The following is a 20,948-nucleotide window of genomic DNA, read 5'->3' as shown; positions in this document are numbered from 1 at the left end:
AGGGAAGCTGAATAGGGCAATACACGTAAAAACTTCTGCGATATGCATGGCTCTCTGTAAAGGCAGAAAGCTTCGTCGTTTGTTTGTATTCTATATCTCCTTACATCCTGAAAGTTACAAGTGACTTCTGTCAGCACCGCTCACAGGATGGGTCGTGCCGTTGCAGGCGACGTACGGAATGATATTTATGTCACCCTGATCCACGGCGAGTTTGACAAAGGGAAAAAGAAGACACCGAAGAACGTGGAGGTGACCATGTCTGTGTACGACGAGGCGGGCAAACTCTTAGAGGTATGGGGGACTGTCCCGAAATCCTGCTCCCATCACACACTTCTTTCCAACCACGGCGGGCTTTGACCTGACGTGGCTTGTTCTCCACAGGAACGTGCGTTGGGCTTTTCATAAGGAAAAAATAGGAAACCTGTTAAATTTGTGATTAGCAATGGCCGACTTTACTGATAAACCCACGTAGACTCTTCTTTTCATTGTTTCTCCTGTTCTAAGAAGTGCCTCAAGCCCCTAATGGTTTCGGGTGTATGCTCTTGCTCCAGAAGTTCTATATCGTTGCCAAGGTATACGGCCACTTTCAAGCCTGGTAGGTCCCTGTGGGGCTTGAGCGAAGGCCCAGAAGGCTCTGAAGGGCACATTCCTCTGTGGAGTAGAGAGTACTGTGTTAGAGGGGCTAACAGTGCGGTGGACCCTGGTACAGGGATGACTTATGTGTGCTGTTGATGGGGCCCTTGAGCCCCATGACTAAAGGTCCACGGCTTCTCCTGACTGCTCACTTCACAGCTTTGCTAACCAGCTCAGAAAGTGCCCTCTTTGAGGCCTGCCCCTACTGAACCGAGTGGCTCATTACTAGGAGACAGAGCCCTGAGTTTCAGTGAACACGCTGTACCTGGGCAGCAGGTCCTTAAAGCAGAGCGTAGACAGGCCCTCACACACTGGCGTGTCTGCACCCATGCCGTAGCTCTTAGTCACTCTCGCTGCGCCTCCGCTCCCTGCGAGGGGAGCGGAGGGAAGGAGAAGGTATGGCTACAGAGGAGAAGGCAATAAACGTTGCAGCAAAGAGCGGTGTTAGGATGGTGTTGGGTCCCTTAGTGACGACCACAGTTATATACCTAGACCCTCAAAGAAAGTGGTAGAAAGTCATTCTTACCCTAGCCTTCAGCCCCCAGATGTCATCGGCTGCTATGTGCCTACATAAGGCGTGTGCTGGCCACATGGAGGATAGAGGGCTCACTCATGGTTCGTTTCCTAGATAAAATTATCCCCCTTTAGTATTTACCCCCAAAATACAAAAACATGGATCCAAAGGGATGTGTGCACCCCTGTGTTTATGGCAGCATTATTTACAGTAGCCAAATTAAAGAAACGGCCCAAGTGTCCACTGACTGACGAATGGATGAAGAAGATACGGCGTATATATACGATGGAGTATCATTCAGCCATTAAAAAGAATGAGATCTTGGCCATTTGCAGCCACATGGATGGAGCCAGAGAGTATTATGCTAAGCAAAATAAGTCAGTCAGAGAAAGACAAATACCATATGATTTCACTCATGTGTGGAATTTAGGAAACAAAACAAACGAGCCAAGGGGGAAAAAAGGAGAGTGACAAACCAAGAAACACCTTCTTAACCATAGAGAACAAACCGGAAGGGATATGGGTGGGGGATGGATGACGTAGGTGATGGGGATTAAGAGTAGACGTATCATGCGCACTGAGTATTGTGTAGAAGTGTTGAATCACTGTGTTGTGCACCTGAAACTAATAGAACACCATGTTAACTCTGTCGGAATTAAAATGAAAACATTCTCCCCTTTTCATTTTTTTCGTTCCATCCAAAGAAAGCCATTCATCCTGGTGCCGGATATGAAGGCATTTCAGAGTACAAATCAGTGGTCTATTACCAAGTCAAGCAGCCCTCTTGGTATGAGACTGTCAAGGTGAGACACGCCATTTGTCATCTCTAGCATACATGAGACCTTCTTTAGGTTCCTTTCTTCTTTTTACCCACAAGTCAGGTCTTCTGTATCCTAAAGTTTTAGATAGGTTGCCTGCGGTGTCCTATGAGAAATGAATCGATGCCATTCTGTACCACAGTATCTCTAACCCCGGATTCTTAAGTAACATTCTTACTGATAAATGGGTAGGAATTTGACTGAGGAAGCTTGTAGTTGTAACGATGTAACAGGCTGCCAAGATGGTCCAAAACCAAATGGAAATTTTCACTCTCTGTAAGCCGTTGCCTAACATCTTTTTTCTTCTTGGCCTCTAACCAAGTTTTCTGGGCCTCTTCTCAATTTAAATATGTGTATTACAAATTCCCAAGTGCTTTTCAGATAAGTCATCTCCTGTGCGTCGCCTAATAGCCCTCTGGCTGAAACAAGCAGTGTTGCAACACCCTTTCTGATTAGACTCAAAAATGCCAGGTGACTTTCCAAGATCCTGTAACTGCTTAGTGTCCAAACCTAAATTGGAGCCCACTTCTTTTGAATCCCAGGCTCCGTCAGGTCTTTCGGATTGTCAAAGTCTTATGAGGTCTCCATAGAAAACTCAAAAGGAAAAAAAACTGCACTAACATCTCAATTCAGAAGTAACCATTTTCCACAGTTTTATATAATTCATTTGTTTGGGGTTGTGGTGTTTATAACAGGTTTATCGTGTGCTTTTCATTTAAAAAAATTTTTTTTAATGTTTATTTATTTAAGAGAGAGGGGGAGAGAAAGAGAGAGAGGGAGGGAGGGAGGGACAGAGCATGAATGGGGGAAGGGGCAGAGAGAGAGGGAGACACAGAATCAGAAAAGCAGGCTCCAGGCTCTGAGCTGTCAGCACAGAGCCCGACGTGGGGCTCAAACCCACAAGCCACGAGATCATGACCTGAGCTGAAGTCGGACACTCAACTGACTGAGCCACCCAGGCGCCCCTATACTGTGCTTTTTAAAACTACTTATCTCAAGGGGCACCCGGGTGGCTGAGTAGGTTAAACGTCTGACTCTTGGTTTCGGCTCAGGTCATGATCTCATGGTTCGTGGGTTCGAGCCCTGCCCTGGGCTCCACACTGAGATTGAGATTCTCTCCTCTCTCCACCCCTCCCCCACTTGCGTGCTTGCTCTCTCTCTCAAAATAAATAAACTTTAAAAAAAAAAACAACTACTTATCTCGAGGCATTGAAAGTTCTTTAGAAATGGATTTCGAGATACTTACGTAACGTTCCATTATATAATCATGCCATAATTTATTTAACTATTTGCCATAAATTCTCTGCTCTTTTTATGGCCGTGTACTTCTCTTTTCCCCTGTCCCCTCTATATATGTAAACAGCAAAAGACTCCTTGTCCCCAGCATTTTACCTTTTCCTTCTGTTACAGGCCCTAATTATTACCATATCAGTATACACCTTGCAGGCTGGAAGTTCCTGTATAGACCCCAAGTGCTGATCTTTTTCCTCTGAAGTATTTCCTCTTTCATACTTGAGAAATTTCAAGAAACTTGTAATATCCCCATTCTCAGAACCCACAATAGGCAGCGAAGATGGTTTCTCTTGAAATTTTTCTAAGTTTTGAATATAACTAAATCTGTGTTGAACGGAAGCTTCCTCTAAATCTTACTCTATAGGAATTAGTGCTGCAATCAGACACTAAAAATAAGCGTGATTTTTAAAAATGACCCATGAGTGCAACACATTATGTACATGTAAACTGGAAGTTTTTTTTATTATTATGCAGGTATCCATTGCTATAGAAGAGGTTACTCGCTGCCATATAAGATTTACCTTCCGACACAGATCATCTCAGGAATGTAAGTATCAGAAGCTCTAAAATGTGTTTCTGTTGAAATATACATATAGTATACGTGTGTGTGTGTGTGTGTGTGTGTATGTCTAAAATGTATTTCTGTTGAAATATATGTATACATATACATATATTTACACATATATACGTATACGTATATTTACTATTTACAATATGTATACGTATATTTACTATTTACAATATACAATTTACAATAGTAGATATACGTATACGTATATTTACATATATATACGTATACGTATATTTACTATTTACAATATACAATTTACAATAGTAGATATACGTATACGTATATTTATATATATATACGTATACGTATATTTACATATATATATGTATACGTATACGTATATCTATTTACAATAGTAGATATACGTATACGTATATGTATATTTACATATATATATGTATACGTATACGTGTACGTATATTTACTATTGCTTGACAACACTTTTGTGGTTCTGGTGAGCGAAGTCCTTGGAAACTAGATACTTAGCATCATTACTTCAGTCAGGATTCACTTGTGCTAAGGAAATCAGAAAAATGGACTTTTCTGGGCTTCCAAGATCTGTGTTTATTGTTCTATATAAGAAGGCCCCCAAAATGTGTTCTGTGAACACTGAGGTTCTGTATCATGCTGATAGATGCTCTATGGCAAAAAGGGTTTCCCAGTCAAATGGGAACAGGAAATGCTGTATATTCTATCTCTGCCTTAGACGTTCACAGTGTATGTTGCCTTATTGCTGAGAAGTCCCGCAGCAAGGAAACCTGTTGATCTGTTGTCCCCCCAGATAAACTCTTTTCATGGAAAAACTGTTTCAAGCTTTAGATCATAGCTCATGAAATGACTGCTCGAAAGTGTAAACAGAGAACAAAATTGATTATTTTCAGACTGATCATAAAATTTCTGGAAATGTCTTATTCTCATTCCGCACCACATAAACATGCAATTCTTCATTCCAGACTGAATTTCCTGAACACCCTCCACAAACCAGGCTGCAGGCCAGGCCCTGCATCCATGATAGGTCATGGGTAGTGCTCTGAAGTCTCTGTTGGCCTGGGTAGGACGATGAACAATAAAACAGACGATTAAGGTCAGAACTTTGTGGTAGATGCTCCCCTAGCAAAGAGTTGTGAGGGAGCACGTAGCATGGTATCCAACGCCGTCTGGGATTTGTGCGTAAGATTGCTACCTCCTCGCCGAGGCTTGAAGGTGTAGGAATCGAAGTCAGCCCACTCAAGAGTGACGATGGAGAAATGTGTTTGAAACCCACAAAGTGAACGCAGCAGGCTGAAGTCAGAACAGTGGGAGCAGTCATAATATTGGGTCGAACCCCATGAAGTTGCTATTTTTTTGTAGGTCAGTGTCAAATAGTCAAGTATCAGCAATTTCATACAGTTCTATATAATACTGAGCTAGGATTTATCGAGCCCTTAGTTTATACAAGACACTAAATGAATCTATTTGCATACTGTTTAGTGTCCCCAGTAAACTGATAAGATACATACTGCTTTTATCCACCTGTATACAGAAAAGAAGGTGAGTACAGAGAAATTAGACACTTGCCCAGGATCACAGGGCTAGGAAGTGAGAGAGCTCAGCTTAACAGACACCTCAGCAACCCGAATTCAAGCCGGCTGGAGCCACATCGTGCAGGTTGAAAGTTATGTTGACCCATATTACGGAAGTGCCATTAAAAGGTTTTTGTGGTTTGATACATGTTTATAACAACTTTATTCATAATCTCCCCAAACTGGGAATGTTGTAAATTTGCCTCATGGCTACCTACCACCAGGAGAATGGATAAACAAATTGCAAATGTAGTCATATAGTGGATTACGGCTCACTCAATCTAGGGGCACATAGCCCCAGCACACCTCAGAGTTGTGCCCTTGATGAGAACAGGCCAAAGGTTGCCCCAGCCATCGGCACCTAACTAGGGGGCACCGTGAGCTCAGAGGCCAGCACCTAAAGATCTGGAGGGAGGTGCTCTGCTTTCTTGGGGAGACTGGACCCTCCTGGCACCTGGATTAGTATCTTAGAAGTAAGAGGTGGCATCATAAAACCTTGGAGTGTGATTAATACTTCACTGAGTCTGTCTTAAAGCAACAGAAGTGAGATATCTCATGAAGGTGTTTTGGAGCAGGGAGTCTCTCTGACAGCAGGGTAGATAAGGTGTTGAGTGGAAAAGGACTGCTTGGAAAGATCCTCTAGAAATATATAGGGAAGAGTTGCGGTGCCTGGGTAGCTCAGTTGGTTGAACACCTGACTTCGGCTCAGGTCATGATCTCCCAGCTTGTGGGTTCGGGCCCCGCATCGGGCTCTGTGCTGATGGCTTGGAGCCCGGAGCCTGCTTCAGATTCTGTGTGTTCCTCTTTCTCTGCCCCTCCCTAACTCGTGCTCGCTCGCTCGCTCTCTCTCTCTCTCTCTCTCTCTCAAATAAATAAACATTAAAAAAGAAAGAAATCTAGGGAAGAGTTGAACAGAACCAGGGTGGGAACAGAAGGGATGGAGAGAGAAGGTGCAGGTTTCAGAGGTATTCAGAACTGGGAGCTGACACCGGGGTGGACTCAATGTCGACATCCACGTTTCTGATTTAGACGAGTGGCTAGTTGCTGGTCTCATTCATTTGCAAATGTAGGGAAAAAAAAAAAAAACTTACGTGGAGGTACCAGAATCTTTCACTTTGGGGAATATTTCCTTTGAGGAGCCTGTGCCACGCACAGTACCTGTGACTTATTGTAGCTTGCTGAGCAGTGTCGATTATAGCATGATTGAATATCACCCCCCTGGAGCAAAATGTGAAACCATCCATCACAGACATCACTTCCTGGTATCTTGCTGGACTGCTCAGACATGTTTATTTTTGTCTTTTTAGCCAGAGATAAATCAGAGCGAGCCTTTGGGGTGGCCTTCGTGAAACTGATGAACCCGGATGGCACCACGCTGCAGGATGGGAGGCACGATCTGGTGGTTTATAAGGTGGGGCTAATAGAACCAGGCTCAGAAAACTACTTAGGAAGTATTCACCCCCTCTGAAGTTGGTTCAGAATTATGCACATAAACATCGGAAACTTCTCTAGAGGGAGAAGTGCTTGTCCCTTCAAGTCTAGAAAAACCAGAGGACTCTGGTCACTCCAGCTGCGTGGTCTCTCCCATCCCCTTTCTGGAAGGAGTGGATTGTATTATTGTAAGTCCTCTAGAGGACACCTCTCCCTGTCCTGCAGATGGTGTTCTGTGGCCGTGAACAGTTGAGGGCTGCCTCCCGCCTCTCCCCTGCATCGTCCTGTGTGGAACAGTTGCACTGTTGGGCTTTGGTTAGAGTATGGTGGGCATGGGAGGATGTGGTTTCCATATCACCGAGAGCCAAGCACCATTTCTCTGCGAGGGGACCTTGCTTCCTTCCCCAGCAGCGTGGTCCTCATTCTTCAACTGCTACAGAATTATCCCTTCTACTGAGATTTTACACTCGAAAGTAGATGTGGGAAGGTCTCATTTATCTAACAATATCACAGAGTTGGTAGCTTCTTGGAGATGCATCTGCCTGGGTTGTTTGTTTTTTTAAGTTTACTTATTTATTTTTGAGAGAGAGAGAGAGAGAGAGAGAGAGAGTAGGGGAGGAGCAGAGAGAGAGGGAGGGGGAGAAAATCCCAAGCAGGCTCTGCACTGCCAGTGGGACTTGAACTCACAAACCGTGAGATCATGACCTGAGCAGAAATCAAGAATGGGATGCTTAACTGACTAAGCCACCCAGGCGCCCCTGCCTGGTTGTTTTGTTTTGTTTTGTTTTGTTTCGTTTCGGTTTGTTTTGTTTTTTTCTTTTAAAGAGCTCCTTAGTTCACAGATGGTTTTGGAAGGCATGGCAAACTATTTCTTCCCAGTGAATCCAGTCAACCCATCAACCCAGTGAGGTAGAATTGTGACCATTTACAGGTTCAAGAAAATGAAATCCAACCTCATTCTTTAATATTTATTTATAGCAGAGACCTAGGATGTTCTCAGTTTGTAGTTCACAACTCACTCCATTTTTATTCAGCGTTGAAATTATTTCTGGGCTCAAACCCTGGAAGAATATCACAGTTGTCTTAGAGTTGGAGGGAATGTACGTATAATTCGAGAAAGCCTTGTTCCGCACCCTGGAAATGCATCATGCTCATGGTAGAAACTATTTTTATTCGCATCTACGAGATTTTGCCCAACATTTGGTGTTCCTATCACGCTTCCTTTTCAGGGTGACAACAAGAAAATGGAAGATGCTAAACTCTACCTGACCCTGCCTGGAACCAAGGTAGAGATGGAAGAAAAAGAGCTCCAAGCATCCAAAACCCTGGCCAACTTTGCCCCAACCAAGGATAGCACAAAAGACAGCTTTCAGATTGCCACCCTCATTTGCTCCACAAAGCTCACCCAGAACGGTAGGTGCGGTTACCATAGTGACACCACAGTGACTTGTCTGTTTGGCCGCCCTGGGCTCTTTGTTAGACCCAGGGGGCTAAACCACATGGGGCTGCGTCTTCTGAGGCGGAGTGCCAGGTGCTTTGGATTCCTCTCTTTGTTCTTCACTTGGCGTTGTGGGTACTACTGGTCAAATAGCTAATGCTCTTTCTGAGGTTATCTTGCCTATCTTTCAAATAGGATGAAAAGTATCTTGGTACGGTTTTGTTTTGTTTTGTTTTTTTACATTTATTTATTTTTGAGAGACAGAGTGAGACAAAGTGAGAGTGGGGGAGGGGCAGAGAGCGAGGGAGACACAGGATTGGAAGCAGGCTCCAGGCTCTGAGCTGTCAGCACAGAGCCCGATGCAGCGCTCGAACCCGCAGACCGTGAGATCATTCATGACTTGAGCCGAATTCGGACGCTCAACCGACCGAGCCACCCAGGTGCCCCTTGGTAGTTTTGAATATCATAAAACCCCTAAGTGTATTCATCAACAGAGGCTGAAAAATTGTAGAAGTCTTACTTTTCCTTCCTTCAAGGCAGCAAAGAACTCTACTAAGGTACTCTATATATTGGATGAAACAACAAATGTTGGTAATAAGGGGGTGAGGATACTGGCAGAGAAGAAGAACCAGTCTCCTACCCAAACAGGTATGGCCAAGGGCAGGGAGGGTTTCCTGTCAGAATTCCATCTGCCACCCACCCCACCTCCCCCCATAGAGCCTCCTCTTTCCCACTTTTTTTCCCAAGCAGTGAGGGACTTTTCATTAAGTCGGCCGAATAGGTCAGATTCACTTTGTTCCTTCTTGAAACCTCTGGTATCAGTTTTAACTTCTCCTCTGTGTATGATGGCATTTCTCATTCACTTAACTTAGGTTATGTGTAAGGAGTTCTGCTGAGCAGAGTTAGGCGAGAATTAGGAACTCCGGAAACGTGCCGTAGAAATCCTATAGCCCCTGTGACGTATAGAGGATTAGTCCCTTTGGCCTCTTAGAAGATTTGGGAGAGGAACACGGCCAGGGCTCTGCCTTACAGAAGTGCTCAGGGGTAGACAAAACAGTTTAGACATAAGGTACACTCAGGGATCAGATGTTGGCCGGTCCTTAGAAAGAGAGGGTCAGTATTGTTTGTTTTGATGAAGCGTGGTTGGCTAGAGAATATAGATAGGATTTCAACTTGGACGAGTGGCCAGACTCAACAGAGTGAAGTGCAGAGCCGGGACATATGGGAAAGTGAAAACACACTCACCAAGAATTAAGCCAGAAAAAAGGCAGAACTGCAGAGACAGTGAAAAGCTTCACGGTGGCAAAGGCTCCGAGGAGAGAAGGAGGGAGGAACAGGCAGAGCACAGGGGGTTTTTGGGGCGGTGAAACCAGGGTATATGATACCGTGATGGCTACGTAGATGCCTGTCAAAACCCACAGAAGGTACTACACAGAGTAAACCCTAAATGTTAACTGTGGGCTTTAGTGAATATACTGTATTCATATGGGGTCATTAATTATACCGAGCATACCACAATAATACAGGATGCTAGGGGCGCCTGGGTGGCTCAGTCGATTAAGTGTCCAACTTCAGCTCAGGTCATGATCTCACAGTTTGTGGGTTCAAGCCCTGCGTCAGGCTCTGTGCTGACAGCTCAGAGCCTGGAGCCTGTTTCAGATTCTGTGTCTCCCTCTCTCTCTCTGACCCTCCCCCGTTCATGCTCTGTCTCTCTCTGTCTCAAAAATAAATAAACGTTAAAAAAAAATTTTTTTTAAAATACAGGATGCTAGTAGGGGAAGTCGGGGGAGCACTGAAAGGGGATGGGGGAACTGTCTGTAGTTTGTACTTAATTTTTCAGTGACCCTAAAACCGCTCGGAAAAACAAAGTCTTTTTATTGAGAAAAAGAAACAGCAGGCAAGCCAGAAAACATTCCTAGCTTCAGAGAAGATAGGACAGTATTACATCAGTGGCACGATCCTTCTTAGGGAAAAAAGTAAATGCAATCAACGGCTGGAACAAGGTCAAAATGGTACAGCAGTTATGGAAGATGATTTAGAAGGTGGATCAAAGATCGGAAATGTGTTCAGACTCTTTGACCCAACTGTCTCACCCCTAGAAATTAAACCTAAAGATACAATGAAAGATATGCACAAAGATTCACGTGTGAAGATGTCTTCCTGATATTCCTAAGAGGGGAAAGGTGGAAACAATCCACGTGTCTAGTAAATGGGGGCATTATCATGTAATTAAATAAAATATGGGCAGCCGCCAAGTGTATTTCCAAATGTAATCAAAGGCGTGGGAAAATTTTAACAGCATGAGGGGTATAATCCTAGTTTTGTTCAGATCCACGTTGACTATTTGGGGCCAGTTGCCTGGATGCAAGTCCCAGCTCTGACACTAGCTGTTTCAGCTCAGGCAAGTCACGTGATCTCTTTGTGACTTGGTTTCCTCATCTTTACAATGGGAGCAAGACTGGGGTGCCCGGGTGGCTCAGTCGGTCAAGCGCCTGACTCTCGATCTCGGCTCAGGTCATGATCTAACAGTTCATGGGTCCAAGCTCCGTGTCGGGGTCTGCTCTGACAGCACAGAGCCTGCTGGAGATTCTCTGTCTCCCTCTCTGCCCCTCTCCTGCTCACTCTCTCTGTCTCTTTCTCTCTCTCTCTCTCTCTCTCTCAAAATAAATAAATACACTTAAATGGGGTAAGCGATGAACCACAGGAATCTACCCCCAAAACCATACTTTACACACTGTTAGCCAATTTGACAATAAATTATATTTAAAAACATGGGAGTGAGACTAGTATATATTTCAAAGAATGAAGTAAATTAAAGTCAGTAAAAGCAAGATAAGTGTCTAACCCACTAGACACTTGGGACGGTTCTTATTTTCTGTATTCTTTCTGTCACTTTCCAAACTTTTTAACTATGACATGTTAAAATGTTACTTGTTGAAAGTATGGTAGCAGACACGAGGCATTAATGCACTTTTAGGACTATTCAGGGGTAATCAAGAGAGATAGCATTTACCTAGTAGATGATGCCCTCCAGAGATTAGACTTCAAATAAAGCAAGGGATAAAAGTAGGTAAAATTAACTTCGAACAAATAGCAAAGGGAATTTCCATCAGAGATAACCGGATTGTTCAATTGCTCATTATCTCCAGTCAAAAAATATAGAAGCTCACTGACAGCCGTACTCAAACACTTGATCTGCTGATACCTACGCTGCTTATCTTGTAGATGTTCTAAACCCGTGCTGTCCCACTGTGGCGGCCGCAAGACATGCGGAGCTTGTGAAGTTCAGTTAGTGTCAGAGGAAGGTATGAATTCAGTTCCTCGGTTTCCGCCAGTCCCCTTTCTGATGTCCTGTTGGATTCGTGCTGCTGGGGGCTTTTGTGTGGGGCGGCAGATACACAGATTCTCCGTCAGCCGAGAAAGTTCCATCAAATGGAATTGCCCTCTGTTTTGTTGTCTTCCCCATTCTTAGAGTTTAGGTCTCAAAAAAAAAACCCCATCTTATACTGAAAAAAAAACCAAACCCCAAAACCTAAAGTCTTATATAAAATCCCATCCCAAAGAAGGTTTAAAGAGGCAAATTCATCAGAACCAGGGAGGAGTGATGTGCTGTCATCGTGACCATGGAGGGAGAGGACAGATGTGGGAGAAGTTAAGAGGACAGCAGGACGTCCTGAGCGTCAGAGGAAACGGGGTATTCCAAGGGACAAATAATAAGGATCGTGGGCTGCTCATGTATTTGCCTTCTTCTAATTTGATGGAAATCATAACCAATTCAATGAATTCGAGAAAGAAAAAGCTGTAAAACAGTACGAAACCATCAACTCTAAGAGGGCATTTACTGATAAAGAGGGTAGTGTTCTTTCACACAGAGACCATGACCAAGGGCATTTCTCCTTAGCCTTATGAGGACTGTTCAGACTCAAAAGGTTAAAAGCCACTGGCCTTTGTTACAAACAGAGCTTTTAAACTCTTCATGTATTCGTTTTTTCAAAACCAGATCAGGCTCGATTTATATGGGATCATTTGTTGCCGGGTCCTTATGGAGGGTGACCGTAGATTTGTGTCTCCAAAAAAGGGAGAGGGGAGTTCAAGTCCCTGCAGGTGGGTCCCTGGGCTGGGCGATTCCTGGTTATTTCTTTTACCCTCCAACACACTAGCACATGAAGACATCAGTGTTGCTATTATTATCCTGTTTACTGCTCAGAAAATTGAATTAAAAGTGCTAAAATATTTTGCCTAAGTTCATGTCTGAAAATAGATATTTGTAACTCCAAAACTTACGGTTTTTCTTTATTTTTCTTTCCTTTTTTAAGTGTTAAGGCGTCTAATCCTTTCCCTAAAATGGTCACTAGCCTTAATTTGGGGATTGTCATTCAGAGTATCCTGAATTCTCAAATACTTTGGGGAGGGACATAGATTGAGAGGACTTTGGATAACATTTGGATGGTCATTCCTGATGATCCTGAAATTCCATTCTAGTTTTATTCCCCAGAGAAGCTGCTGTACCTGGATACCAGAAGATGCGTGAGAATGTTCACGGCAGAGAATTGTTTGTGATAAATAGAAAAACTGCACACAGGGGCGCCTGGGTGGCTTAGGCAGTTTAGCATCCAACTTTTGATTTCGGCTTAGGTCATGATCTCGCAGTTCGTGAGTTTGAGCCCCACATTGGGCTCCTTGCTGGCAGCCTAGAACCTGCTTGGGATTTCTCTCTCCCTCTCCCTCTCCCTCTCCCTCTCCCTCTCCCTCTCCCTCTCCCTCTCCCTCTCCCTCTCTCAAAATAAAACTTTAAAAAATGTTAAAAAAAAAACTGCAGACAGCTCTAATGTTTATCAGCAGTGGGATGGACAAACATTGTGGTATGTCTGCACAATAGGAGAGATACTGTGCAGCAATTGACATGAATTAACTAGAGGTATATGCCTTGACCCACGTGAATCTCAGGAGTGCAGGAAGTCTAGGGAGTTTCACTCTAAAACTGCTGCCCGTCTTATAGCCCAAGGACCTTATGATTCACCAGATGCCAAGTATATTCCTAACATGGGCAGTGATGTGGCACGGAAATATTTCTAGGGTGTAAACCTGAGGGCTGATCGAAGGGTTGTCTGCGGATGCTTAAAGCTGCTGGGTGACTCTTCACGCCAATGAAATACCTAAAATCCTTGCCCTCGGGCGGCATCTGGTGGGATGAAGTAACAAATGGAGTGGTACCCTTGACTGGCCTCTGGTGGAAATAGGAGACGGGACGATGGAAATAGACAGTGCCTAGTGGATAAGCCCAGCACAGCGTCTATTACTAAATGCTAACTGAACAAATGAATACATTTAAGAATTGTGTTGAGCACACTACCAGCTTCCTCAGGACTACCAGTTCCCTTTCCATCCACCCATTTATTCTTTCCTCCAACATGTGTTGAACACCTACTAGGCGCCTAGCGATATGAGGGTGTGCGACAATGAATGCACTATGGTTCCTGCCCTCAAGTGGCTCACATCTATGGGAAGAGCCAAAGAAGTACCAAGTGTGTCTTTATTATTGGTTATAAGTGTGTGTGTGTGTGTGTGTGTGTGTGTGTGTATATGCAGAAAGGAGCGCAAATAGCACAGAATGATTGGCTAAGTCTTCCCAGAGGGAATAAAGTTTGAGGTGGATCTTAAATGGTGGGGGCGGTGGAGTGACAGGAAGGCACAGGTGGGGCCTTACCACCTGCTGTGAGTGGTTTTGGGACTTGATTCTGTTGACATTGGGGAGTCTTTAGGCACTGGATTTTGGAGGTTTCCCAGGGACTAAACAATACACAAGCTAAGAAAACAAACACTCATGGAAGCACCTGGGTGGCTGAGTCGGTTGAGCATCCTACTCTTGATTTTCCCATCAGGTCCTGATCTCATGGTCATGGGATCGAGCCCTGAGTCGGGCTCCATGCTGAGCAGGGAGGCTGCTTGAGATTCTCTCTCCCTGTGCCCCTCTCCCCAGCTCGCTCACTCTCTCTCTGTAATAAATAAAATGAAAAAAAGAAAAAAAAACACTCATGAAGGAGATTGGCCATTCTAATGAAGAGTATGTGTTTTCAACAACTTCTATATAATTACACAAGTCCATGGATTAAACAGAATGTATTGCTACTTAGGTAATGCTCTGTAAATTAGAAGAGTAACTTGATAAACTAAACAAAATGATAAAAGGGTAACAGCCCAGATGCCTGTTCTATTTCTGTCACACTTTTGTTAACTCAACGTTAATTAAAGCTATAAATGGCTTAAAGATCCGTAATTCCGCACTTCAAGTCCAAATACACTTCAAGATTTCTGTCCCAGTCTTACCCGAAGGACTATGCAAGTCTGTTCCGCCTTCCTTTGAAATGCCAACCTATCTCATCTGTTCCTTTGAAGAACTCTGGGAAGGCAGTATGGTAGAGCAGCAAGGTCAAGGTTTTCTGGAATCAGATAAATCTATAATTAAATTCCATTTATAGTACTTCCCGAATCAAAGGTAGGGAGTTAAGAGTATTGTTTTTCAAGTTTTCATCTGTATGACTATGATGCCATTATTTCAGAAATGTGAATGCCATTCAGGAATTCAGTTTTATGTTCTTTCTATATTATTGGTTAATTTTTTTCTCTGATGAACGAAAGACTATAAGGTTTTTCTGATCTAGATAGGAGACAATAAAATTTTTGAAGAATACGTAAGGAATTAGTCACTATCAAGAGCAGTTATCTTTTCTAGAGAGTTCTGGAGTTGTATCCTGAAATAGCGTGGGTTGCTTCTTGTAATCAGTGTCTGATTTTATGGTTGGTGTTCGTTCTTCCCAGTTGACCTGTTGGGCTTGTTAAATTGGCGTTCGAACTCCCAGAACATTAAACACAACTTGAAGAAGTTAATGGAAGTGGATGGCAGTGAGATTGTTAAGGTATGTTCATGCTTAGAAACACAGTCACTGTATCCCTAGTTCAACATTTCACATTAAATCAGTGATTAGAAGTATACGACTTGTGGGGCACCTGGGGGACACTTGATTTTGGCTTAGGTCATGATTCTAGGGTTGTGGGATCAAGTTCTACATCGGGCTCTGAGCTGACAGCTCGAAGCCTGCTTGGGACTCTCTCTCTCTCTCTCTCTCTCTCTTTCTCTCCCTCCCTCTGCTCTTCTCCCTCATGTGTATGCAGGCACTCTCTCCAGAAAAAAAAAAATTAATATAATCATATAATATTAACATTATTATTAATAATGTATTGGTAATATATAATAATTAATACTGTTATATATAATAATATATTATTTTATGTGCTGATATATATATTTATACATATCATATGTATATGTAAACTTGTTATCCACACCAGGATGTAGAAGTGCCGATTTTTAAGAAATGCTATTTTTAAGCCTTTCCTATTGAAACCCAATTTTCCCTGAATTTCTGCAGTATACAACTGAACGTAAAGTATGACATAGCCTTTTTTTTTTAATCTTCAGTTTTTGCAAGATACACTAGATGCACTTTTTAACATAATGATGGAAATGTCGGACAACGAAACCTACGACTTCCTTGTGTTTGATGCACTGGTAAGCAGTTTTATTCTTGCAACTGGGTGGTTTCCAGTATCTCACTATTATAAATGACTGCAACGAATATTCTCCTGCATAAATACTTGTATACATCTCTCTGATTGTTTCTTTAGCCTAAATTCCTAGAATTTAAATTAGAAACAGCTTACTTTAAATTTTTTTTTCAACGTTTATTTATTTTTTGGGGGACAGAGAGAGACAGAGCATGAACGGGGGAGGAGCAGAGAGAGAGGGAGACACAGAATCGGAAACAGGCTCCAGGCTCTGAGCCATCAGCCCAGAGCCTGACTCGGGGCTCGAACTCACGGACCGCGAGATCGTGACCTGGCTGAAGTCGGACGCCCAACCGACTGCGCCACCCAGGCGCCCTGAAACAGCTTACTTTAAAATTGCCAGAGCGCCTGGGTGGCTCAGTCAGTTCAGCGTCTGACTTCGGCTCAGGTCATGATCTCGCAGTTCGTGAGTTCGAGCCCCGCGTCGGGCTCTGTGCTGACAGCTCAGAGCCTGAAGCCTGCTTCAGATTCTGTGTCTCCCTCTCTCTCTGCCCCTTCCCCACTCATGCTCTGTCTCTCTCTGTCTCTCAAAAATGAATAAAGTTAAAAAAAATTTTTTTTAATTGCCTAATTATAGGGATGCCAGGATGGCTCAGTTGGTTGACTGTCTCACTCCAGCTCGGGTCATGTTCTCACAGTTCATGAGTTTGAGCCCCGTATTGGGCTCTTTGCTGTCAGTGTGAAGCCTGCTTTAGATCCTCTATCCCCTCTCTCTCTTCCCCTCCCCTGCTCGATCTCTCTCTCAAAAATAAAGGCACCTTTGGGGTGCCTGGGGGGCTCAGTGAGTTAAGCCCTGATTTTTGACTCAGGTCATAGTCTTGTGGTTCATGGGTTCGAGCCCTGCATCGGGCTCTGTGCTGACAGCTCAGAACCTGGAGCCTGCTTCGGATTCTGTGTCTCCCTCTCTCTACCCCTCCCTCCCTCCATCTCACTCTCTCTCTATCTGTCTCTCAAGAAATGAATAAACATTAAAAAAAATTGTTTTTAATTACCTAATTATAAGCCAGGAGATACCAGGATGATCGTGGCCGTGTTGTGTGTTCGCACAAGGGAGACTGAATTCTTACATCAGAAATGAATATCAGTCTCATTATGCACAACACATAGCACAGCAGACAATTAAATAGGCCACACCAAGTACTTAAACATACAGCGCATTCCAAACCCTGAGATCTAGACAATGAGAGTTGATGTTAAAATCTTGGAAGGGCGCAAATCGTACTGGAGTGGAGGAAGCAGACACATCCAAACCAAGCGTTGTTTTCTCATTGTTGAGGTGAAAATTCTATGTAGATTTACCTGGATGTTGCAGCAAAGGAATAATAGGTATTGCACCAGCTTGGAGAAATTGATATATTCAAGAAATGATCAGGGTGTTAAAGATGTAAGATCTTAAAGAGAATAAAAGCTACAGCGAAGTTCACACCTGGCCAGATTTATGGGAAAGAATGGTCGTGGGTTCTAGGGGACGAGGTCTAAGATTCTCCTGGGACAGAGCAGCTGGCAGCGGTTATATGCAGGCATCCCCCGTGGTTTGCATTCTTCTGTGTTCGGTAGGTGCAATGTGGTTATTTGTAGATTACATGCCTGATAGCGATAACGGTGACGGAAGAAGGGGAAATTGAGAGGCACCTCTGATGAAGTTCAGTTATTGAGGGCACTCGTGCTGCACTCAGGACAACTAGGTCATGGAATATTTCAGTAGCTGCATCCTTGGGTTAGAGTTTATTTTTTCCACAGGATTCCCCTTTCTGCATCTTCTGACTCTCCCATTTTTTTTTTTTTCCCCCGACTCATGTTGCTTGTGCACCGGCCTTTCTTTAAGACGGTGAACTCTCTGAGGCCAGGGACGCTGGCTCTTATTAGGTTCCTCAGAGCATTTAGCTCAGTGCCTGACACGTGATTGTTTCTCTATTGACGTTAAATCAAAAGAAACTCCAAGACTTCACTTCAGCTTTGGAAGAGTAGAGTGGGAACGCTCCAAAAATGGTCAAGAAAGAAAAGAAGGCACCAGGATGTTAACAACCAGGTTATTGACAGAATGCCTGGGGCCGTACAAGCGCTGCTATTTATATTTTTTGCCTTTGGCAGGTATTTATTATTTCACTGATTGGAGACATCAAGTTCCAGCATTTTAATCCTGTCCTTGAAACCTACATTTACAAGCACTTCAGTGCCACTTTGGCATACGTGTAAGTATTCAGGGGAAATACCTGACTATTCAGTTGGAACCACCTGGATTATTGGGTTTGCACTCTTAGGGCTGGGTTGTTAAGAAATGAGAGGGATATAAGCTAAGTAAATGTGCCCCTAAGTGCAGAACCTTGTTCTAAACTTGCAGGTGGAAAGAGGAAACCATCTAAGTATTCCAACCCTGGTAAAGGTATTAAATTCAGTCCCTGCCTTCTGGCAAGTTCCAGAAGAGATAAGGCTATGTTTCTTGAAGAACCCAGAACATACGTAGATGAGGAGTTGAAGCCACTGGGAACACAGTCAAGAACAGAGATCATACTCAGGATCTTAGGAGAGTTGGGTGGCATTGGGTTTAGCATGAAACCCCAAGGGGATCAAACAGTGGATTAAGCAAGACTAAGTCTGGGAGAACTGAGGATGATGCCCTCACCCCTACATCACAAGTGCTTTGTAGATTTCATTACTTACAGGATATGAGAAGATACCATTTTTCTTTTATACAAAGGAAAATAGTGTCTGCCTTTCCCATAATGCAGCCTCCTTTCTGTCTTTGGTTTATGGCCTCTTGACTAAGGAAAGCAACTGCCATGCAGCTCACCATGGCATTGTATGTGGCCTTCACCCCCACCCCCTCACATTCCAGTTATCGTGCCAGGAGATGTGATAAAGAGTGACAGGCATGTCACTAAGATCGTCAGAGATCTCTCTGACAGTGGCTTCTGCCGGGTCATGCCAACTACTGTTGACGATCTATCGGTCTGACTGCTGACCTGATTCGCCAGGTCAGATCATAGATCCCTTATGTCCTTTCTGAGCTAAACAAGAAGGTTCTTGGTTTCATTGGCACGGAGGTCCAGAAATGTTATAAAACATAAATGACAGAAAAGAGGTGTTATGTGGCAAATTCACCAACCAACACAACGGACATCGTGCCCACTGGATGGGGAAAAGCCGCAGATGGGCTCGTGATAGGTTTCTTTCCATCTGGTAGCCTCCCTTTCCAAGCGGGTAGTACCTGCAAGGGAGGAAATCCTACCGCTGGATCTTCATTACACAGAGCCAAATGCAGCACTCCTGGATGTAGTAATCTGGGTTTGATTTACAAGGCTTCGTCAGCTCTACATGTGTGCTGTGGATTTTTCCTAGTACTACAAAAACCCAGAGATTTACAGCGGGGCCAAAATATCCGTGTCCTCAAACGTGGGAGTTAGAAAAAGATGTAAGAAAATGCCTCGCCTCGGACAAAGAGCAGTCTGACACCTGAGCATGGTTCTGTCTGTTGGGATGCTCAGAAACCATGGGTATTCTCGACAAACTGAGCCCGAGTCCGATTGAGCTTCTCCCATAGTCACTGGAGTGTCGCTCTGGCCCCATTTTGGGGATCCCAAAGAGTTGAGGCACACTGGAGAGAATCAGACTTCTTGCAGGGTGACTACGTTAGGCAGATAGTCCTTTCCTTACAGGAATGACTGAAGATGTCTGTAGGGCACCCTGGAGATTAAAATACCTTCATGATTTCAAATGCCTTCACTTTCATTTCTTGATCCTGTTAAAAAATCCTACAGAGTGAAAGAAACCATCCCCTATTTCTATGCATAAGGGAAGCTCCAAACCCAGCAGCAGTGAGGAAACAAAGCTACAGATGAATTTTATTTCCCTGCTCAGGGCCTTTTCTAGAAGAGATAATAGTAGCTGTGACCTCTGCTTCCTCAGTATGCCAGGTTCCCTTCCTAGATAGCATCCCCCAAACCTGAGTACCACTTGGCCCCATTGACATTTTTTTCTTTCTCACCTTTTTAAGGAAACTCTCCAAGGTACTGAACTTCTATGTGGCTAATGCAGAGGACTCCAGTAAGACAGAATTGCTTTTTGCTGCTTTGAAAGCCCTAAAGTACTTGTTTAGGTTCATCATCCAATCGAGAGTACTCTACTTGAGGTAATGGTAGCTGTAATAAGATGTCTATGCTGTCTATTGTCTCTTCATGGACTTGTCCTTAATTCTCACGCTCACGTTCAGCTCTGCGAGTCATGGTTGGCTCATGGAATTGCCAAATTTCAGAACTTCAAGGCTGAAGATGGAGGTGGACCCTGAAACCCCTAGAGAAGGCCTGTGCCAAGTCCTCCCGAGTCAGAATTTCTAGGGCAGTAATGACAACAGGACTTGGGGATGCGGGTGACTACAGTGTGCAGCTTGGTGAAAACCTTGGTTGGCGATGACAGCTCTAGGAAACAAGGTTCCTGTGGCAAGACTACCTTTAGCACAGTAAAAGACATCGTGATGATACCGGGTGTACAAATCTAGGATCGTGAGCTCTTGTTGCTGTGGATGGTGAATGATGGCAGATGTCTGGGGGAGATGTTTCCTCAGGTGTGTGTTTCTTTACTGACGTCATGCTTAGCTAGGTGATGAAACTAAGCCACAGAGATAGGATAATTCACACCTTGAATTTCTAGAATAACAGCTCCATCAAAAATAGCCAAGACGAAGAATGAGAAAATAACTTCTCTGGGAATGTCCACAGCCCCGTGCCATTTCTGCCTTTCAGTAATTGCAGGATTTCCAAACTGTTAAAATATATTGTTAAGACAGGTTTGGAAACTGGACAGATAGCATGCTAAAATGTTATTTGGAATAACACTGTAGGTAAGAGGGTTTCAAGTCTAGATGTGAGCATTTTTGTTGTTTTTAACATGGTATGTTTAAAAAATCATAAAACTAGGGGCGCCTGGGTGGCGCAGTCGGTTAAGTGTCCGACTTCAGCCAGGTCACGATCTCGCGGTCCGTGAGTTCGAGCCCCGCGTCGGGCTCTGGGCTGATGGCTCAGAGCCTGGAGCCTGTTTCCGATTCTGTGTCTCCCTCTCTCTCTGC

The 20,948-nt window shown here is 43.9% G+C and overlaps 1 protein-coding gene across 5 annotated transcripts in view; it reads left to right on the top strand.

Annotated features, from left to right (window-relative positions):
* Positions 1–20,948, top strand: part of DOCK5 (dedicator of cytokinesis 5) — a 220,094-nt gene that overhangs the window by 124,308 nt on the left and 74,838 nt on the right. For all 5 annotated transcript variants that reach the window (XM_047855615.1, XM_047855618.1, XM_047855616.1 and 2 more), the window contains exons 14-22: positions 167–291; positions 1,852–1,950; positions 3,733–3,805; positions 6,699–6,802; positions 8,052–8,235; positions 15,080–15,177; positions 15,741–15,830; positions 17,978–18,078; positions 19,881–20,015. In XM_047855615.1, the coding sequence (XP_047711571.1) occupies positions 167–291; positions 1,852–1,950; positions 3,733–3,805; positions 6,699–6,802; positions 8,052–8,235; positions 15,080–15,177; positions 15,741–15,830; positions 17,978–18,078; positions 19,881–20,015 (1,009 nt within the window). The remainder of the gene's footprint in view (positions 1–166; positions 292–1,851; positions 1,951–3,732; positions 3,806–6,698; positions 6,803–8,051; positions 8,236–15,079; positions 15,178–15,740; positions 15,831–17,977; positions 18,079–19,880; positions 20,016–20,948) is intronic.

The sequence above is a fragment of the Prionailurus viverrinus genome, chromosome B1, assembly GCF_022837055.1.
Source record: "Prionailurus viverrinus isolate Anna chromosome B1, UM_Priviv_1.0, whole genome shotgun sequence".
NCBI lineage: Eukaryota > Metazoa > Chordata > Mammalia > Carnivora > Felidae > Prionailurus > Prionailurus viverrinus.
Note: the sequence above shows the minus strand (reverse complement) of the source record. Positions and strands in the feature narration are given on the sequence as shown.